This window comes from Oryctolagus cuniculus, chromosome 21 (genome assembly GCF_964237555.1).
Source record: "Oryctolagus cuniculus chromosome 21, mOryCun1.1, whole genome shotgun sequence".
Taxonomy (NCBI): Eukaryota; Metazoa; Chordata; class Mammalia; order Lagomorpha; family Leporidae; genus Oryctolagus; species Oryctolagus cuniculus.
This window is the reverse complement of record NC_091452.1, coordinates 6026474-6048037: the sequence shown is the minus strand read 5'-3', so window position 1 is coordinate 6048037 and position 21564 is coordinate 6026474. Positions and strand designations below refer to the sequence as shown.

The window sequence follows — 21564 nt, the reverse complement described above, 5'->3', positions numbered from 1 at the left end:
ACCTGCCTGGGCCATCTGGGAACGTCTGGAGGCTTTCTGGGTCTGCTCTGGCAGAAGTGGGCAGAGGCCTGGGCTGCTGCCGAACGTCCTCCACGCCAGGGCAAAAATCAGATTTACTTATTGGGGCAGTGCGGTGTAACTCTTTCAAATAAATAAATCTTCTAAAAAATTTCTTTATTTGAAAGGTTAGAGAGGCAAAGGAAGAGAGATAGGGGGGTCTTCCACCCACTGGTTCACTCTCCAAATGGCCCCAACGGCCAGAACTGGGCAGATCTGAAGCCAGGAGCTTCCTTCGGGTCTCCCATGTGGGTGCAGGGACCCAAGGACTTGGGCCACCTTCCACTGCTTTCCCAGGACATGGTAGAGAGCTGGGTAGGAAGTAGAGCAGCCGGGACTTGAACCAGCGCCCGTACGGGATGCTGGTGCTGCAGGCAGAGGCTTTACCTGCTATGCCACAGCGCCTACCCCTGGGTTCCGTATTTTAAAATCTAAGATTCTTTCAGTCTTCAAGAGGAACTTACAGGCCGGCGCCGCGGCTCACTAGGCTAACCCTCCGCCTAGCGGCGCCGGCACACCAGGTTCTAGTCCCGGTCGGGGCGCCGGATTCTGTCCCGGTTGCCCCTCTTCCAGGCCAGCTCTCTGCTGTGGCCAGGGAGTGCAGTGGAGGATGGCCCAGGTGCTTGGGCCCTGCACCCCATGGGAGACCAGGAAAAGCACCTGGCTCCTGCCATCGGATCAGCGCGGTGCGCCGGCCGCAGTGCGCCGGCCGCGGCGGCCATTGGAGGGTGAACCAACGGCAAAGGAAGACCTTTCTCACCTGTCTCTCTCTCTCACTGTCCACTCTGCCTGTCAAAAAAAAAAAAAAAAAAAAAAGGAACTTACAAATAGTCAAATGATGGTCAAAATTGGAAATATCCCCTGTGACTTGTTCTTCAATCAATCAATGCTCACGTATTTCAGATGAAAATCCCACACACTAACACCATTCGCAAGTTTGATGGAAGCCCCGTGTGCAGGTCAAGCTACACACCATGATCCCTCTGGAGCGCTCAACCCCTCCGCAGGCACGAGCCCCACCCTGAACTGCTGCTCGCTGCCCTCTGTGCAGCCCGCACACCCCGCCCCCGCGCCCTGGGAGCAGCTTCCCGGCCGTGCCCTCCTTCAGGGGTCCTTCACCCCAGGCACTTGGGACACCCCCTCCCATCTCCCATAGCCACAGAAATCCCATCTGTTTCCCTGCCCCGACTGACCTCCATGGAGAGCTGGCCAGGACTGAGTCAACAAACGCAGAGCGTTCACTGGCCACTTGTACCCATCAAGGCTAAAAGTCTCCTAGTAGCATGGTCTACACTGGCTTCTGTCCGACTCCCAGGCTGGACAGCTGCTGCGAGCCACACCTGGCCCCAGCGTGGACACTGGCCAGCGAGCCTGGGACCCTGAGTGCCTGATCTCGTGGCCGTCCTCTGCCCTGTGGTGTCTTCCGTGTGGGACACTCCTCAGGTGTCTCAGGACCTGTGTAGCTGCCAGGAACAGCCTGGGCTAGCTAGCACAGCTGAGGGGCTGTGTCCTGTCCATGGTGTGAGAAATTTCCTACAATGCCTTTCGAACACAAAGCCCAACACGGATTCAGATTAAGAACACGTGAAGAGAAAAGGATGTTTCTTTATTTTATTTAAGAATCTTACAAAAACAAAACAAAACAAAAAAACCCAGGAACTACAACGAGAAACCCAAATACAGAGTTTGTTTTGCTTCATGGTTGGTACTTTTTACTTGCAAGAGGAAACCCTGCTGGATGCAGCCAATACATGTTATTTATTGCGAGAGCGGTTGTTGAAGTTACACATTAAACGCTTGGAGCGCTCGGTTCCGGGCCGTGGCACAGCGTTCCCACGAAAGGCTGAGGAAGCAGTGCAGTGTCGTGAGAACAGCTCGGACCCTTCGCACACGGAGGACGCCCCACAGCAGAGCAGCAGTGTCACGAGGGAGAGACCGAAGACAACACAACGGAGACAACCAGAGTCCGCACGCACCCTTGTTTCCATGTCTCTGGGTTCCACCAGACGACGCACAGCGCGGGGCAGGAGAGGAGGAATCTGCGCCTACGTGGAAAAGGAGCCTTTGTGCAGAGGTAGAGCCTAGCAAGAGTTTATTGCAGAGAAAACAGCGTACCTCTTCTCGCCTCTCATGGTTGATGGCAGGTACAAGTGGTTATTGAAAAATAATCAGTAGTATGCAAAGTCAGTACAAACCACAGACAGGGTGACGCCCGACAGCGGAGACGGCGCTGTGTGCTACGCACGAAAGGCTCCGCCCCACCAAGCAGAGTCAGAGACAGGCGAGAGCTTCTCTACCCTCTTCAGTGCCACAAGAAGGCCCTCGCTGTCCACTGCCAAGTCTGCTCACGCACAAGTGGGCTCCCGGGCGGGGCCCAGGCCGGGGCTGGAAACGTTAAAGCCAGGTGAGCCGACTCCGAGGGAGCCGTGGGCGGCTCCTCCGCCCGGAGGGGACCTAAGCTGCAAGGTGAGAAGGGGCCGACTGTGGCCCGCGCACCGCAAGGGCAGCTTAGCTGGACCCTGCCCTGCCACCTGCTGCAAGCCACACGGCCAACCCGGGCAGGAGGCCGGGCGAGGGACTCGCAGGGGAGGGAACCAGTGCAGCCCCAGGCTTACCGGACGCGGACGACGTTTACATTTTCCACAAGTCTCGGCAAGCTAAGAAGAGCAGAACCTGTACATGAAAACAGGGGTCCAAGAAGCAAATGTGCCCAGCATCTTTCTTGGAAGTTACAAAGGAATGTTTTCTTAAAGGTACAAAACCTAGAAACAAAAAACCAGTGTTTGGCAGCTGGGTAATGACCCAACCCTGGTTTCCTGGACTGCCAGCTCGCGTCAGGAAGCCTTCCGTGCCCAGGGGTCACACGGACAGTCCCTGCATGATAACCGCCCACTTCCCTAGGGCACACATCAGCTCCAAGCACGGCTGGAGGGGCCTGGAGGACAACTGCACCTCAGGGACACTCTCTAAAGTCCCGTCTGTCCACCCGGGCGAGGCCTGCCACCGGCCTGCTGTAAATACCCCTAACACTGACGGCAAAGGCAGACTGTGTGAGCCGCTGTTCATCACGCGTGGGTTCAAAACACACACCCAGCTTCTCCACAAACAGGAAATGCGCAGCAGACGGCCCACCACGGTCTCAGCCTGTCAGGTGAGGGTCAGGCCTGCGCCGGGCTTCCCGGAGGGCTGGGCGTGATCCCACACGCACTGAAGAAGTTAGAGGAGCGCACAGGAAGCCTCGGGAAGCACGCCTTTCTTCGTGTGAACATGAGGCTCCCGCAGCTTCCCAGGAACTGCAGTCCCGTCCCGACAGCACCAGAAAACCACCTCAAACGCCTTCACAACACGATGCGTTGCACTCAGTAAAAATTATAACAGAAATGCAAAAACACAATCAGGCGTGTTGAAAGATATTAGCATGAAACAGACAGGCAGGAATTCTATGGCAGAGATGCAAAACCGAACCAAATTCTAAAATACAGGAACAAATTCAACTAAGAACTTTCCCACACTTTTGTGAATTTAAAAAAAAAAAAAAAAGGGCAGGAAGGAGTAAGGTGTCCCATATGAGAAGTCGAGCATAAATAGGACTGACAGGAAACAGGAAAAGGAGAAAACACGGGTCAAGGTCCCAATGTACAAGAAATATTTACATTCAGAATTCCAAAGAGCTCAGCATTTCCGTATATACAAGTTTGTACACCTACATGTAAGTGCAGCACAGAATGCGAGGGTGGCCTTTGAACTCCACCTCACAGACTCAGAAAACAAAGCCCTGGGTAGCTGGAGTCGCGGGCCGGTGGACGCGGCCCCCTCACTTCAGAGACCCTGCGTTTGGATCAGTTGATTGGCATTGAAAGAGGAACTGTTTGCAATGGTTTTTGCTCTCAGCTGTAGCCACACGTGGAATGCCCGCTACAGCTCAGCAGCCAGGTGGCACCCGGGTATAGTGCTAGCCAGGGAGAACAGACACGGATGGGGAGGGCGGTCAACCAATGCCCGCCACTCAGGTGGCAACCCTAGTCCAACCTCGCCATCTGGATGCAGCATCACCCTGAGAAATGACCGAGTGTCACCCAAATACATTTGTAAAGTGAGAGGACGAAGAAAGGGACCGTCCTGGACCTCTCACTCAGAAGAGGACTCCAGGGAGCTTCGTGTGCCTGCTTCCACCAGCTGAGATCTCTAATGGACTGCCCTTCCCCTTCATGCTGACAGGGGAGGTGGGGGAGCCGGGAGCACGCCCCCATCACACGTGTCCGTGCTGCCCCCGCACTCTTCCCGCTTGGGCTGGCTACAAGCTGTTCTCACGGTGTCACAGGGAGACCAGCAAATGGATGCCCCGGGACTGTGGCCTGACCTGTGCCTTGGAAACACTCCACTCCCCTAGAGCTTGGCAGTCTAGAACTTTCACCTCTACAGATGAAGCAAACTCAAAAAGGTTTCTGGAGTGCTAGTTAAGTAGGTTAGAATAAATATAAATATATATATATACACAGACCTATATACACGCATATATACACATACACACTTGTATTCAGCGGCAGGAGGAGGAAACTACTTTCCACATCTACCGCTGCTCAAACTGTGTTGACAGACAGACTTGGGGAATCTGCACGGCTGCCAGCACATCTGGACACTCCCACTGAACTCCAGAGACCCTGCGGCTTGGAGGAGGCCACGTGAGCAGCGCGGGCCTGGGGGAGTGGCTCTCAGCACAATGGACGCTGTGCGCTCTGCAAGCAGGGACGTGGCTCCCCCACCTTGGTGCTGAGTCGTATTGCTGACGGGGAAAAAGGCATCGCAGCGGCCACGTGGGCTCCTGCTGGGCTGCAGCAGGCCTCTGGGCTCCATCACCGGGTGTGGGTCCTACGCCAAACGGGCCTGGGTTACAATAGCGAGCAGTGGGGGAGGGTCTTCACTGCCAGGGGCTCCTGGCCACCAGTCCAGAGGGGGTGGATACTAGCCTCCGGGAGCCGCACGTGCACCCCGGCTCCATACATCCAAACCCACCGCCTTTTGGAAGAACGCTTGCAGAGAGCTCTCTGGCGCTTTCTTTTTTGAGTAAAGAAACACTACTCCGAAGAGCACAGCACGCACTGGCCGCTGTGCCTCGAGAAGGCCACTCCAGGAGCAGACACACTGTGGTCTGCACGCCCGGAATCCTCACGCCAATCCTGCCTTGGGAACACCCGCAGAAACCCGAACCTGCTCAAGAGGCACCCTGTACACACCCGGGGGGCCAAACTGCCTCCAGCCCTACCAGAGCAGCTCTCCCGGCCCCATCGTCGTCCCACCTCGCTGGAGGGAGCAGGTCCGCGCCACGCTCCCACTCCCTCAGCGCCTGGACACAGAACCATCCACTGGGCAGCTGTGCTCAAGGGAGGGCCAACCTGCTCCTAGAGGCCAGCTGGTCTAACAGCCCTAACGAGGGGCACTGGTGGAATCCGTGCCATCACTGCCTGAGATACACAGACTAGACTGAGGAGAAGAGTTGCATCCACTGGGGCAGAATATGCCAAAGAACAGAAATTATTCTCAACTTGTCCCTTTAGGCACCAAGAAGAAATAAATCCAGAGAGAACTTGCGGTAAACTTAACAGAACAAAACTCGGGCTTAGAGGAGCACGAGACGAAAGCCCTAAGCTGCCCACCAGTCTCCACCCTGCAGCTCTCACCGAGCCCCCAGGCTACAAAGGGAGCAACTTCACGGCAACACAAACACTCACAGCGCTACACTCCTGCCCTTCCTCCGCACCTGTCAGACTGCAGGGTGGGCGTGGAGCCAGACTGCACTAGGGCCTGCAATGCTGGAGCACACGCAAGTTCTACAAGGCCCTGCCATGGGCCACGCTCAGAGATGCCTGGGGAGGGCCTAAACAAGAGTCCACTTCTTGTTAGTATAACAGCTTTTTATTTGACAGCTACAAGATTTTTGTATCTTGCTGCTTTTGACCAGGTTTATACAATCTCAATTTTTCAATAGTGCAACTTGTCTCAAGGGGGAAAAAAAAGGAAACAAAAAAGACGAATTGTCCCCTCACTCGTTTTTATAAACATCTATTATAGGCAAAACAAAACTTACCCCTATTATAGATAAGTGTCTATTCACATTTGTACATTACGATTTTTAACAGCTTAAGATAAACTCTACAACACATAAACAATATTCAAGTTACTGGGTAACAACAATAACAATACCAACATAAAAACATACAGCAGAAGCCTCAAGTGTTTCCTCATTGTCTAGTTTACAGCTCAAGTACAATTTCCTTTTTTATGAATGACAAAGCAAAAATTAATAAAGTAAAAAAACAGTGTTTGCAAGATGGATGCCAATTTGTACTTCTTTCTAAAACCAGCTTTTAAGTTAAGGAAAATGTAACTTTAAGAAAAAAGGCTCATAGCCATTTTTGCAGCACAAGTCAGGAATACTATTAATACATTAAAATTAACCTTTCAGAGTTTTATCACACACACAGAAAAAGGTACGCAGTCATTACTTTGACAAGAAACCTGGGACAGGAAGGGGGGAGAGGCTCATGGGAGTAGAAGCCATACGCAATTATAAACACTATAAAAATGCAATAACCAATGCTGTACAGCTACAAATGTTTCTCTCCATTACTCGACTTCTGTGTTAATCTTATTTACGCATGCTTTCAAAGACATGCACTGTCAGAAAAATTAGAAAAGAACCTGAATGCATGATGTGCGACCTTTCATTTCATGCTTTAGTAAACCTATGGTTTAAGTTGGAAAAAGAAACCAACACGTATTTTCTGTATTTATGGATTCAAACACATGCATCCGGGGAGAACTCCCCCAGCAATGGCATGGGTGCACTGCGTTAACCCTGAGCACTGTAGAACAGAAAGGTAAAGCCAGATTGGGAAGTTCTAAGCATTTTTAAACCAGTTGTGGTTTGTAGGCTTTAACACACACACACGCACACACGCACGCACGCACACACACACACACCTCCCTCTGCACACTCAATGTGAAAGTACATAGGAAGTCCCAGAAGAAAAGCAAAAGGAAAGACAAATGTACCACCATCGGCACTGCTGATTTTCAGTTTTGCTATCTATTCCAGGTTTCTCCTTGTCCCCCCAAATTAACTACAGAGCACAACTGAAAAAAATATATAATTCTTTGGAAACTGTCCCTGATTTTTATGCAAATGGTCTGCAACAGCACTTCAGACCCTCCCACGACGCAGCCTGGCTGCTCCTCACGCGCTGCTCAGGCTGGCGATGCTCTGCGGGTGATGCTGCTGCCACAGCTGCTTCTGCTGGACCGCAAGCTGCTGGGACTGGTCTGACGTCGACAGGAGGTTTACAAGAGGAGACACACAATTTGCCGGAATGATCAAGCCTGTAATCAGTAACGAGAATGTACAGGTGTCCAGCAGAAACCTTTGTGTACTGTATTGCAGCTTCACAGCAGACTCCAAATGAGGCAAAACCATAAGCACAATGAACCAGAAATTCACACAGAAATGCAACGCGTCCCTAACAATGGCAGCGTTCACAGGGCTGCAGTCGGATTCTTCCCATCAATACCAAAGGGCACACATGTGTCCAGTGCAACGCTACCTTCTTATTAAAGGGACGGAAGGTCAATCATAGGACTTTGCTATCTACCATCTTCCCAACTCTACAAAAGAATACAAATGCCACCTTCTTTACGAAGTCCTAATGCACCAGAAACACTGGAGAGCAGGAGTTGCAAATCCCAGTGTTCCAATAAGCAGCTCATTTGGGAGGGTTCTGTGAAATGAGACAGATACTAGCAAGCAGGGAAGCCCTGGTTAAAAGAACTTTAATGCCTGCTGTGCTAAAATGTGGGCTCAATGTCCAGATTTTTTCTTAAAAATCCGGATTTTATATGAAACCTCTTGATTTTTACATGTCTGCAACTAATTCAAATGAAAACTTACTACAACTGAAAATACCTGACAGTTTAAACCGACCAAGCAGGCAGAGCGCAGCACTGCCAGGGTGCAGAACGCGTGTGGCCAGGCGAGCGGTGGGGCAGGTGGTCTACTCTGACCTTCTCCCTGCAGATTCTGAGCCTCCTCTGTACAGGAGCTTTGGGTCCAGTCCCAGCTCTGTGAAGAGCCCTGGGCAAGAGGCTGAGCTGTCTTCACAGCAGGGAGCCTGCACACACAGCAGGAACAGCAAAGGGGAGACAGTGGAGCTGCCAGTGGCGTCACAGAGGTGACCACACGCGAACTCCAGCCAGAACCAGGCACGTCCACTCAAAGGCTAAACTTCTGTTCAAGCTAAGCCCAGACAAAGCCAGCTCCCATTACCGCAGTTGATGCTAGATGCCTCTGAAACAAATCTAAGACTAAAGAAGCACAATTTGGAAAAAGCAGGATCTGATTTTTCCCCTTAATTAAAACCAAAGCAAAAATCAGACTCACCTACAATTCGTTGTCCATCTTCTGTTCTTAGCCGAACTATCTGCATTTTCACATTTGTACCACTGACAGATGCTAGAACACCCTCAACTTTTGTCCAGACACTCAGCACTGAACCACATAAAACATAATATGTGCGACAACGGAGGCCTATTTCACAAACTAATCCCAAGCTTGCTTTTTTGCAATTGCCACGCCTAGGAAAGACAAGAGAAAAAAAATACAGATGCTTTCCACATACTCGTGATAGGTTTGCAAGGTCTATCCAAATTCCAAATCGGAACCATGCTAGCCATTATCTGCCTTCATAGACTCTTTCTTACATCAGACAGATGACTGAAACTTCAAAGAGGGCTGATTTTCCCAGTTTTATATGCAGTTATGCATGTTAGTCATTTCAGGACCCATTATCTTACTGTAGTAATGTTATCTGTAAACTGGGCTTGCCAGTTATGTTTTTATTATTGAAATAATGATTCAATGTTCTACTAAATCAGATTAGTGGGAAAGAACTCAGCATCAGAAAGAGAAAGAGACAGATATACCAAATGAAAATTTAGGAACTAAAAAAGGGAAGACATACCAATATTTTGCAGTTAAAAGTCTGCACACACTTCAACAATAAGATGTCTCTGCAGTCAGTATTAAAGCTAGATAAATTTAACACACAGTGGTACACTGTGTACAGGACACTTCCTTTCTGTAACTCAAAGCAAATGTTACAGAAGGCCTTTGGAGATTAATTTAAAACATTTTATCTTTGGGGCTGGAGCTGTGGCTGTGTAGCAGGATAAGCCACCATCTGCAGTGCCCGCATCCCATATGGCACTGGTTCGAGTGCCAAACTGCTCCACTTCTGATTCAGCTCCCTGCTAATCCACCCGGGAAAGCAGCAGATGGCCCAAGTGCTTGAGTCCCTGTACCCACGTGGGAGACCCAGAGGAAGCTCTTGGCCCCTGTCTCTGGCCTGGTCTAGCCCCCACAGTTATGACCATTTGGGGAGTAAACCATTGGATGGAAGATCTCTCTTCTGTCTTTCCCTCTCTTTAACCTGACTTCCAATTAATAATCTTAAAAAGAAAAAAAAAAACTATATTCTTTTTTCTGTTAATGTCCAATAGCATTTATTTACTCTCAAAAGCCACTGCTCATGAAAGCAAATTCATTTACCTGCTTGAGTCTAAAATCCAGCTCTCTGAGCTAAAATTCACTGAAATCTTATATTCATTTTTTAAAAAAAGATTTATTTATTTGAAAGTCACAGTGAGAGAGAGAGAGAGAGAGAGAGAGAGAGAGAGAGACAGACAGACCTTCTATCCACTGGTTCACTCCCAATTGCCTGAGCTGTGCCAATCCAAAGAAGCCAGGAGCCAGAAGCTTCTTCCAGGTCTCCCACAAGGGGGCAGGCCCGAGGACTTGGGCCATTTTCTAAGGCCTTCCCTGGCCATAGCAAAGAGCTGGATTGAAAGTGGAGCAGCAGGGACTTGAACTCGAAAATCATATGGGATGCTGGCGCTGCAGGTGGTAGATGTACCCACAACGCCACAGTGCCAGCCCCTTACATTCACTTTCATGAAGTGGACCAGGTGCTGCAACAGCACTAACAGTGCAAAAAGCACTGAGAGACGATGAAGATCTGCAGAGGATCAGAGCCCTAGAGAGGGGTCTGAAACACACCCTGGATGGGGCGCGCTGGGCACCAGACAAGGGTCAGCTCCAGCTGCTTCTTAGTCACCTTTCTGGTTTTTCACAAACTGCCTGGATACTGTACATCAGCAGTGCTTTGCTTACAAAAAAAAGACACAAAGGAAAAAAGAAAAGTGAGGAAAAGAAGGAGCCAACATCAAGTTCTAGAACTAAGGCTGGCAGTGCAGCGCGTCATGCCAAGGGCTGCAGGAAATAACCAAGCAGCAACACGCACAGAGGACACTCAGCAACCCGCAGGGGGGTGCTGCAAGCCCTCGACACCCCCGACGGAAGACCCTCGCCCACCCGGGGCCGACTCGTTCACCTGCTCCCAGGGACACACTGGCAAACACTCGAGAGCCGTCCCTGAGAACGGGAGAAGCAGGAAAACACTAACCAGTAAGCGTGAGTGCAAGTGTCTGCAGACGAATTATACTGATCCAACCAGTGAACCAAGGCGTCATCTGAGACTACCTGGAAAAGAGAGATAACAATTCCACTGAAACAATTTTGCTTTTGAAGTACACTCACTGCCTAAACTGGTCTCTAACGCCACAGGCAGCTCACAGAAAATTCTCTGCAAAGAAAACCCAGCCCTTGCTACCTGCTGAATTTGAATGCGTTCAAGAGGTGTGCTACAATGTTTCCTTCTTTGCAACTTTTCAACAGCTAGTTTAGTAATATTTGTTTTAGAACGAGAATAGGTAGGAACAGGTAAACATACACTACCATTACTAAAACCTAACAGGGAGTTAGAAAAAATGAAGGTGCTGCTTTCTAGAAAACAACACAAAACATAAACATAGCATCATGTTCAAAATAAAACTTAGTCAATGGAGAAGAATTTCAGCCTCAACACATTCCTTTTATTAAAAAATTCCAACTCTTGCGATTAGCACTGACAGCTTCCCTTTACTGGCAACATAAATTGTTTCATATAATCTTGTAAATCCCTCAAAAGCTGACAACATTAAAACTTAGATATCAGTGACAGAACTTGATGCTTTTCTAAAAGTAACTTTCCTTTAATCATTAAGCATATTAGAAAAACCTTCATAGCTAGCCTAAACTTAACTGCAAAATATTATGAAGCAATTATATAAGATAATTTACAAATGAGAAAATACCTTCTTATACTTCTTTTTTAGATCAGCATAAATTTCTAATTTGAGTTGTTTCCCGGTATTTGGTCGATAAACCAAGAAGAGCTTCTTTTTAGGGTTTACTTCTTTAACTAAGATGGCAGTTTTCTTGTTGTTCCTTATCTATGTTTTTAAAGAAAGAAAGGTTTAGTACTGCACACTTTGACACATTTTTCTACCATCAGGAAAGTAAATACAAACATTTGAAAGGCTGTAACACCAAATAAGTACATGAATGTATAATGTGAAAAAGGACTACACTGTTGAAATGGCTTTCACAGGCCTCCCCTAAAAGATGGATTTTAGATTTTAATTCTGCCTCATGTCATAGGTTAAGAGCCAAAGCATTCTTTAAAAACCAGTGTCCAGGACAAAGAACTCTGCCTTTTCCGTTCTTTACACCTGGCCTGAGAGGTGAGAGAAAGCAAGGGCAAGGTGAAAGCGGGCAGCACTCGGCCGGGCAGCTGGGGCGCCCACGTCCCACTGTACGGGCTGGGCTGCACTCCCAGCTTTAGCTCCTGTGAACCCAGACACTGGGCCAAGCTGAAACCAGGAGCCCAGACTGCCATCAGTTTCCTGTGTGGGCTGTAGGAACTCAGTGACTAGAGATTCATCCACCTCTTCCCTGAATGTGTATGAGGAAGAAGCTGGACACTAAGTGGAGTAGGGGACTAGAACCAGGAACAATATGGGATGTGGGCATCCCAATTAGTGTCTTCACCTACTGTGTCAAAACGCCCACCCCTCAAAAACTTTTTTAAAAGCATCCACGGTGAAAATGTGAATATAACAGGCAAATTATCAATATCCTGGATGTGGTATTATACTATAATCTTAAAAAATATTGCCATTAAGGAAAATGGGGAAAGTATATAAGGATTTCTATATATTATTTATTTTTATTTATTTGAAAAGCAAACAGGCAAAAGAGATACATCCTATCCACTGGTTCACTCCTTAAATGCCTGCAACAGCCACGGCTGGGCCAGTAAAAAGCCAAGAGCTGGGAACTCAATCCAGTCTTCCACATGGTTATCAGGGACCTAATTACTTGAAGAATCATCTGATGCCTCCTACAGTACACACGAGCAGAAAACTGGAACTGGACTCGGGATTCAAACTCAGGCACTCTGACATGGGTGTCCCAGTGGTGTCAGCCACTGTACTGCACACCTGTCCCTCTATGTCCTCTATGTGGTATTTCTTGTAACTGCACAAGATCTACAAGCCAGTGAAATTTCCAAAAGAAAAAATAAAATTAAAAAAAAAATTCCCAACCTGGTTTGACAGTTTCTTTTTTCTTTTTCTTTTTTTTTTTTTTTTTTTTTTTTTGACAGGCAGAGTGGACAGTGAGAGAGAGAGACAGAGAGAAAGGTCTTCCTTTGCCGTTGGTTCACCCTCCAATGGCTGCCAAGGCCGGCGCACTGCGGCCGGCACACCGCGCTGATCCGATGGCAGGAGCCAGGAGCCAGGTGCTTTTCCTGGTCTCCCATGGGGTGCAGGGCCCAAGCACCTGGGCCATCCTCCACTGCACTCCCTGGCCACAGCAGAAAGCTGGCCTGGAAGAGGGGCAACCGGGACAGGATCCGGCACCCCGACCGGGACTAGAACCCGGTGTGCCGGCGCCGCTAGGCGGAGGATTAGCCTAGTGAGCCGCGGCGCCGGCTCGACAGTTTCCTTAAAAGGAACTAGGCCTGGCCAGCGCCATGGCTCACTAGGCTAATCCTCCGCTGGCACACCATGTTCTAGTCCCGGTCGGGGTGCCGGATTCTGTCCCAGTTGCCCCTCTTCCAGGCCAGCTCTCTGCTGTGGCCCTGGAGTGCAGTAGAGGAAGGCCCAAGTGCTTGGGCCCTGAACCCACATGGGAGACCAGGAGGAAGCACCTGGCTCCTGGCTTTGGATCGGTGCGGCATACTGGCCGCAGCATGCCAGCCGTAGCAGCCATTTCGGGGGTGAACCAACGGAAGGAAGACCTTTCTCTCTAATTCTGCCTGTAAAAAAAAAAAAAAAAAAAAAAAAAAGGAACTAGAACTAGGCCTATGGACCAAAACTAACCTGAGTCTCCCATGCTGCAGTACAATTTAAGGAAAAGAGGGGGAGGAAATGAGCCAGTAAGGAAAAAAACCTCAGGGAACAATATGCCAACATAGACCATAGAGGGCCACGAAACCTAAAATATTTATTATCTGACCTTTTTTTTTTTTTTTTTTTTAAGATTTATTTATTTTAAAGAGTTAGAGATCCTCTATCTGCTGGTTACCGTCCCAATGGCCACAATGGCGGGGGAAGGGTCAGGCCAAAGCCAGGAGCTGGGCACTCCATGCACATGGGCTGCAGAGGCCCGGTGTGGGGCTACTACCGCACACTTCCCGGGCACATCAGCAGGGAGCGGGACTGGAAGTGGAGCAGCTAGAGCTCAAACCAACACTCACACGCAATGCCGGTGATACAGGCAGCGGCTTACCCCACTGTGCCAAAATGCCAGCCCCTTAACTGGCCCTTCAGAGAAAACTTCAGGGACTCTGTTCACAGAGGCCTCACCCTGCCTGTGGAATCAGACATAGGCTCCCTGAAAGCTTTTTTTTTTAAATTTTTTAACTTTTTTTTTTTTTTTAAGATTTATGTTATTTATTTGGGAGACAAAGTTACAGAGACAGGTAGAGATAGACAGAGAGAAAGACAGAGACACACAGAGAGAGACAGATAGGCGGAGAGAGGGAGGGAGTGGAGGGACTTCCATCTGCTGGTTCATTCCCCAAATGGCTGCAACTGCCAGGCTGAAGCCAGGAGCTTCTTCCGGGTCTTCCACATGAGTGCAGAGGCCGAAGTACTGGGCCATCCTTTGTTGCTCTCCCAGGCACATTAGCAGGGAGCTGGATCAGAAGTGGAGCAGCCGGGATTGTAAGCTGCTGTGCCACAGCAGCGGCCCCAGCATTGACTTTTTACAAGCAGGACCCAGAAAGAGGGAAAACTAAGGAATAGAGAGCAGCAGAAATGTTCCCACAAAACACAGCTCAGGAGCAAGCCCTGGCACTGCTGGGTAAGCCAGTGCCTGGGACGCCTCCGTGCAGCCACATCAAGCTGCCTATTTCTTGTCTCGGCTTCTCTGCTTCTGACCTGGGAAGCAGCAGGAGGACTCCAGACCGGAGGCCTGGCCACCCTCACCCTGGGTGAGCCCCAGGTGGAGCTCCCGTCTCTCGGTTTGAGGCCTTGCCCTGTCTCAGATGCTGCAGGCATCTGCGAAGTGAACCAGCAGATGGAAATGTGTGTCACTCTGCCTTTCAAGTAAAAATAAACTTTGAGGGCCAGAGTTGTGCATATCAGGTAAAGCTGCCACCTGCAATGCTGACACTCCAAATGGACAATGGTTTGAGACTCAGCTGCTCCACTTTCAATCTAGCTCACTGCTAAAGCACCTGGGAAAGCAGATGACCCAAGTGTTTGGGCCTCTGCACCCATGTGGGAGATATGGATGAAGCTCCTGGCTTTGGCTTGACTCAATCCTGGCCATTGCAGCCATCTGAGGAGTGAACCAGCAGATGGAAGCTCGCTCGCTCTCTGTAACTTGGCCTTTCAAATGAATAAAACAAATCTTTAAAAATAATCTTGAGGGGCCGGCACTGTGGTACAGTGGGTTAAAGCCCTGGCCTGAAGTGCCAGCATCCCATATGGGTGCCGGGTACAAGACCTGGCTGCTCCACTTCCAATCCAGCTCTCTGCTAGGGCAGTCCTTGGGCCCCTGCACCCACATAGGAGACCTAGAAGAAACTCCTGGCTTTGGATCAGCGCAGCTCCAGCTGCTGCACGGCCAACTGGGGAGTGAACCATCAGATGGAAGACCTCTCTCTCTGCCTCTCCTCTCTGTGTAACTCTTTCAAATAAATAAATCTTTAAAAATAAAAATAACCTTGAAAGCACAATTCAGAAAACTTTCTGAAATAAAGATTTGAAACTACTTGTTGAAATAATGTAGCACACACCTGAGAAAACTCCAGAAAATACTGACCCACAATGACTAAGACCAGGATATATTACCGTAGAATTAGTAAGTTTATTGGGCACATAAGCAAAAATAATTAAAAATGAAAAAATCAAAGTACCATCAAAGTGTGCCAGCAAATCCCAGAAGCACAGGCAGCAGCCAGCTCAGAGGCACACACTCGAGGACAGAACATGTGATACAAGACTTCACACAGCGTGAGCTGCCGTAAGTACAACAGCACAAACGCATCGGCAGGCAGGACTCAGGGAGTGACATTCCCATTAGCCCTTCCTGAAGGGCCTGCTACAAAATGTGCACCAGACAAAATGACTAAAGAACTCAGCTGACAGCTAGTAAGTGAAGGGTTAGCTTCAAAAATAAATATGCACAGAACTAAGATTGATGGTCAAAATAAAAGTACAGTATATAGTTGTTAATGCTCTCACAATGCAGAAATAGAACTACTTTTTTAAAAATGGAAGAGACCAAAAAACAGGTGTTTTTTAGCATCTTCAGGAATACTGGAGCATAGTATTGGTAATATATTATCATCCTGTGTTAACCTAGAAAATAATAAGATAAGCTACTAAATTCAAGATATTGTACCATGTATGACTCTATCTATTCAGTACATATAGGACATTAGTATGTAGGAGGGTACTTCAAAAATTATGTGGGAGTGTGGAATTAAAATATAAACTTGGTAGATCTCTGATCTAGAAGTTAAAATACCCATGGTCCCACAATGGAGCTCCTGGGCTTGACTTCAGCCAGAGCTCCTGACTCCAGCTCCCTACTAATGCAGACCCTAGGAGACAGTAGGGACAGCTCATCCAATTGGGTTCCTACCATCCACATAAGAGATCTGGTTTGACTTCATGGCTCTTGCCTTCACCATTAACTGGGGGATTGCAGGCATATGGAAAATAAAATCAGTGGATGGTAGCTCTCTGTCCCACAAATAAAATGTTGAAAAAAAATTTATTGCTACATGAACACGTAGAAATCCATGAAGGTTTTTTGCAATAAGCATTTTCTTTACTTTGGAAAAAGTTACAGAGGGATCTTCTATCTGCTGGTTACTCCCTGGCTGACCAATGGTTACTCCTCCACTGTGGCCACAATGCCCACGTCTGAGCGAGGCCAAAGCCGAGAGCCAGGAGCTTCATCCAGGTCTCCCATGAGTGGTAGGGGCTCAAGTACCTTGGCTCTCTCCTGCTGCTTTTCCCAGACCATTAGTAGGGAGCTGAATCAGAGGCAGATCTGGCCGGCGCCGCGGCTCACTAGGCTAATCCTCCGCCTTGCGGCGCCGGCACACCGGGTTCTAGTCCCGGTTGGGGTGCCGGATCCTGTCCCGGTTGCCCCTCTTCCAGGCCAGCTCTCTGCTGTGGCCAGGGAGTGCAGTGGAGGATGGCCCAGGTGCTTGGGCCCTGCACCCCATGGGAGACCAGGAAAAGCACCTGGCTCCTGGCTCCTGCCATCGGATCAGCGCGGTGCGCCGGCTGCAGCGGCGGCCATTGGAGGGTGAACCAACGGCAAAGGAAGACCTTTCTCTCCACTCTGCCTGTCCAAAAAAAAAAAAAAAAAAAAAAAAAAAAAAGAAGAAGAAGCAGATCTGCTGGACATAAACCACACCCATATGGGATGCTGACCACACAGGCAGTGACGGATTTACCTGCTATGCCACAATGCTAGTCCCTGTAATATGCATATATTTTTTTAAAGATCATTTATTTATTTGAAAGTGTTATACAGAGAGAGGAGAGGTAGAGAGGTGTGTGTGTCGGGGGGGGGGGGGGTGTCTTCCATCCACTGGACGACTCTCCAACTGCTCACAACAGCCAGAGCTGCGCCAATCCAAAGCCAGGAGCCAGGAGCCAGGAGCCAGGAATTTTCTCCGGGTCTTCCCATGTGGGTGCAGGGGCCTAAGGATCTGGGCCATCCTCCACTGCCCTCCCAGGCCAAGCAGAGAGCTAGATCGGAAGTAGAGTAGCCAGGACTTAAACCGGTGCCCACATGGGATGCCAGCACTGCAGGCGGTGGCTTTACCTGCTATGTTACAGCATCAGCCCCTTTTTGTTTTGTTGTTTTTTAACATGCATATTAATCCTTGAAAAATCAGTCCTGGCTGCTCCACTTCCGATCCAGCTCTCTGCTGTGGCCTGGGAAAGCAGTGGAAGATGGCCCAAGTCCTTGGGCCCCTGCACCCATGTGGGAGACCTGGAAGAAGCGCCAGGCTCCTGGCATCAGGTGTTGTGGTTATCTGGGAAATGAACCAGCAGATAGAAGACCTCTCTCTGTGTAACTCTGCCTTTCAAATAAATAAATAAATCTTAAAAAAAAAAAAAGTCCTTAAGACAGAAAGCATTATGAATGTCATTGTATTATGAAAGATTCATTTTACAAAAATATGTAATAAACCATTCTATTAACATCACTCAAAATACATTAAATAAAAACATATATAAATGGAAAAACTCACAATTACAGCAATAAATTACCAATAAAAGGGCCACACACAACTGGGAAATGTGCACACAGGGAGGAGACAGTCACAGTGTGTCTATGAAACAGTGTTATAAATCTCAACAATTAACACTTAAAGGAAAAGCCATACTTGCAATGACAAGTAAAAGCCATCATCTGGTCCTGTTAGTTCTGCCCAAATCTTGGTGGCTTCCTCCCAGGACATTCCCCTCTCTACGCTGATCTAGAAAGCAAAGTGCAGGAGTTAAATTAAACTCATTTTTGTAAATGCCTATTGTGGGAAGATGACAGTGGGACTTGCACATGTTTTCCAGACTTACTGTGTACAGCTCCACATGACCAGAGGTTGAGTATCCTGGAGTCAGAAACTTCTTAACATCACTCTTCCTCACCTTTTCATCCCCAGAACCAAGATCTTGAACGAGAAAAAGCAACATGTCCATGTAAAACCTTTTTTTATAAGAAGACACTTAACATGTAAAACATCTCCCCACTTACCTAAGATTCCCATATCATATCTTCCATTTTTTTTGGCATTTTGAACAACTGCAGTAAGTGTGTCCGCAAAATACTGAAATAATGCATTCTGCTGATGCACCTCCATACCCAAAATTCTATTTAAGAATTTTCCTATGTTGTTATAATCTGCAATGACAAGATCACACAAGTGATGAATTCAGTCAAAAACACTTCCACACATTTCTAATCCTCTGGGCCAGGTTCAAGTCCCACATTCTCTTATGAAGTCTTCTCAGTTTTGGCACAGCCAGGACAACAGGCTATAATCTGCCCAGTTCTGCCTCTAGCCATTCCCACTGCCACTGTACATGCTGGAGATTCATGCTGAACTCAATTTTTGTATCACAGAAAGAGAAACCAGAACTGAGCACCGAAGAACGTTCATTCTCTAACATTAAATCCTAACTCCAGAAGCTGTAAAGTCTAAGTCTCAACCCTGGCTGAACAATGAGAGTGTCTGAGAGCTTTGGAAAATTACCAATGTCTGAACTTGACCCCTGGCTTCAAGGTTTAAAAGCTTGACAGCTGAGGGTTTTTTTGCAGCCAGGGTTGAGATCCATGCTCTAAGGACAAAATGATCTTTTTTGGATACCTATAACAGTCATTAATCTAACAAGTTATACACACAAAGTTAACAGTATTACCTTTATCAAGAGTAAGAATTCCTGAGCGATCTTCTACATTTATCAGGCCGACTCCTATCAATCCTTGACGAACATCTATAAGAAAATAAACTTGTAAAAAACTAAGTAATTTGGGGGCTGGTGCTATGCTGTGGCGGGTAAAGCTGCCACCTGCAGTGCTAACATTTCATGTGGGTGTCGGTTCAAGTCCCGGCTGCTTCACTTCCAATTCGGCTCTCTGCTGTGGCTGAGAAAGCAGTTAAGAAGACTGCTCAAGTCCTTGGACCCCTGCACCCACATAGGAGACCTAGAAGAAGCTCCTGGCTCCTGGCTTCGGATCTGCACAGCTCTAGCTGTTGCGGCCACCTGGGGGGTGAACCACCGGATGGAAGACCTGTTTCTCTCTCTCTACCTCTGCTTCTCTGCAATTCTGCTTTTCTAATAAATAAATAAAATCTTAAAAAAAATACAGTAGAAGCTATTCCAAGATATTTTTAAAAACAAAACTATGTAATTCAAATGACTCCATGAATTATTACCTAATTTCATCAAACTAGATCGAGTTTTAGCACTGACAGCCTATACATCTGTTAAGATATTCCAGTTAGCTGAATTACATTCCACACACTACATCCCAATACTTCATTCAAATATTTCAGCTTTCCAACAGTGGCCTGCACACTTGGGGTCTTTGTGAAGAAACCAACTACAGAATCAGAGTAACTTTGTGCAAGTAGCAGAACACTAACCATGTAAATAATCATGTAAAGGGGCTGGTGTTGTGGCACAGTGGGTGGCATCCCATGTGGGTGCTGATTTGTGCCCAGGCTGTTCCATTTCAGATTCAGCTCCCTACTAATGTGCCTGGGAAAGTAGCGAAAGATGACTCAGTTGAGTCCCTGCACCCAAGTGGGAGACTGGAAAGAGCTCCTGGATCCAGTTTAGCCCAGCTCTGGCCATTGAGACCATTTGGGGAGTAATACAGAAGATAGAAGATTTGTATTTCCCTCTCTCTCTGTTAACTATGCCTTTTGAATAAATAAAATAAGTATTGTCCCCTTCCCCCATCAGAGGGCCTGGGTCCCAACTCCACTCTGATCCTAGCTTCCAGCCAATGCCTCTTGCAGACAGCATGTGCTGATGAGTAGGTAGGCCCTGCACTCACGTGGGAGACCTGGACTGAGTTCCTGCCTCCTGGCTTCAGCCTGATCCAGCCCCAGTTTTGTGGACATTTGGAGAGATGACTGGCAGATGGGCGCTCTATCCCAAATAACTATCTTAAAATAAAAAACAAGGAGGCGGGCACCTGACCTGGCATTTTTAAAGAAAGATTTTATTTATTTATTTGAGAGTCAGATTCTAGATGCTGCTTCACTCCCCAAATGGCTGCAATGGCTGCAGCTTGCTCACCTCCAGCCAGGAGCTTCTTTGGAGTCCCCCAAGTGGGTGCAGCGGCTGGATTTGGGCTATCCTCTACTGCTTTCCCAGGTCATACCAGAGAGCTGGATTAGAAGAAGAGCAGCCGGGGCTTAAACCAGCACCCATATGAGATGCCAGCGCCACAGGTGGAGGCTTAGCCCACTACACCACAGCTCCTGACCCCCCGCCCTAGCATTTAAGATACCCATGTCCCATACCAGAGCCCCTGAGTTCAATACTCAGCTGCATTCCTGACTCTAGCTTCCTCTTAGTGTAGACCTTGAGAGGAAGTGGTGAAAACAACTGATTGGATTTCTGCCATCCACATCAACAGACCTGGATAGGTTCCCAGGCCTGGCTCCAGTCTTGGCCCAAGCCCTGTTAATGGGGGCATTTGGGAGTGAAACAGGAGAATGCAGTGTGTATTCTTGCTCACTCTTTCTCTGTTCGTCCTTCAATGTTAAAAGGGGCAGTGTAAAGCTGCCACTCGTGATGCCAGCATCCCACATGGGCGCCAGCTCAGGTCCCAGGTGCTCCACTTCCCATCTAGCTCCCTGCTCACGCACCTGGGAAAGTGGCAGAGGACTGCGCAAGTCCTTGGGCCCCTGCACACACGTGGGAGACCCAGAAGAAGCTCCTGGTTTCCCAGCCCCAGCCACTGTGGTCACCTGGGGAGCGAAACATTGGATGGCAGACCTCTCTCTCTCTCTCCCCCACCCCAACTCTGCCTTTCAAGTAAATAAAATAAATCTTTAAATAAAGAAAGAAAATCTTAGTATTCGGATATTAGATAAATATGGAAAAATAATGTGGAAGGCTGTCGATTTCACAGTGTCATCCTCTGACTTCAGGAAATGGAATAGAAGAGGTGGAGAGGTTTAAGGGAAGAGTATTAACTAAGTCGCTAAACCCATTCAGATTATTTCCATTACTTACAATGAGTAAGTAACCTATAATTTTTATTTTATTTAATTTGACAGAGTTAGACAATGAGAGAGAGAGAGAGAGAGAGAGAGAGAGAGAGAGACCGAGACCCAGAGAAGGGTCTTCCTTCCATTGGTTCACCCCCCAAATGGCTGCTATGGCCGGCGCGCTGTGCCAATCTGAAGCCAGGAGCCGGGAGCTTCCTCCCGTTCTCCCATGTGGGTGCAGGGGCCCAAGCACTTGGGCCACCTTCCATTGCCTTCCCAGGCCACAGCAGAGAGCCGGACTGGAAGAGGT

General features: G+C 48.2%; 1 protein-coding gene across 4 annotated transcripts in view; it reads right to left on the bottom strand.

Annotated features, from left to right (window-relative positions):
* Positions 1-1654: 1654 nt before the first annotated feature.
* The window catches only part of SBNO1 (strawberry notch homolog 1), a 70918-nt gene continuing 51008 nt past the window's right edge, over positions 1655-21564 (bottom strand). For 2 of the 4 annotated variants that reach the window (XM_008251628.4, XM_017339366.3), the window contains 8 exons: positions 18946-19020; positions 18281-18427; positions 18103-18197; positions 17913-18005; positions 11299-11436; positions 10569-10645; positions 8489-8682; positions 1655-7434 (listed from right to left, as the gene is read on the bottom strand). In XM_008251628.4, the coding sequence (XP_008249850.2) occupies positions 7292-7434; positions 8489-8682; positions 10569-10645; positions 11299-11436; positions 17913-18005; positions 18103-18197; positions 18281-18427; positions 18946-19020 (962 nt within the window). In that variant the 3' untranslated portion in view covers positions 1655-7291. The remainder of the gene's footprint in view (positions 7435-8488; positions 8683-10568; positions 10646-11298; positions 11437-17912; positions 18006-18102; positions 18198-18280; positions 18428-18945; positions 19021-21564) is intronic. The other 2 variants (XM_051841376.2, XM_051841377.2) reach the window with 1 other exon arrangement.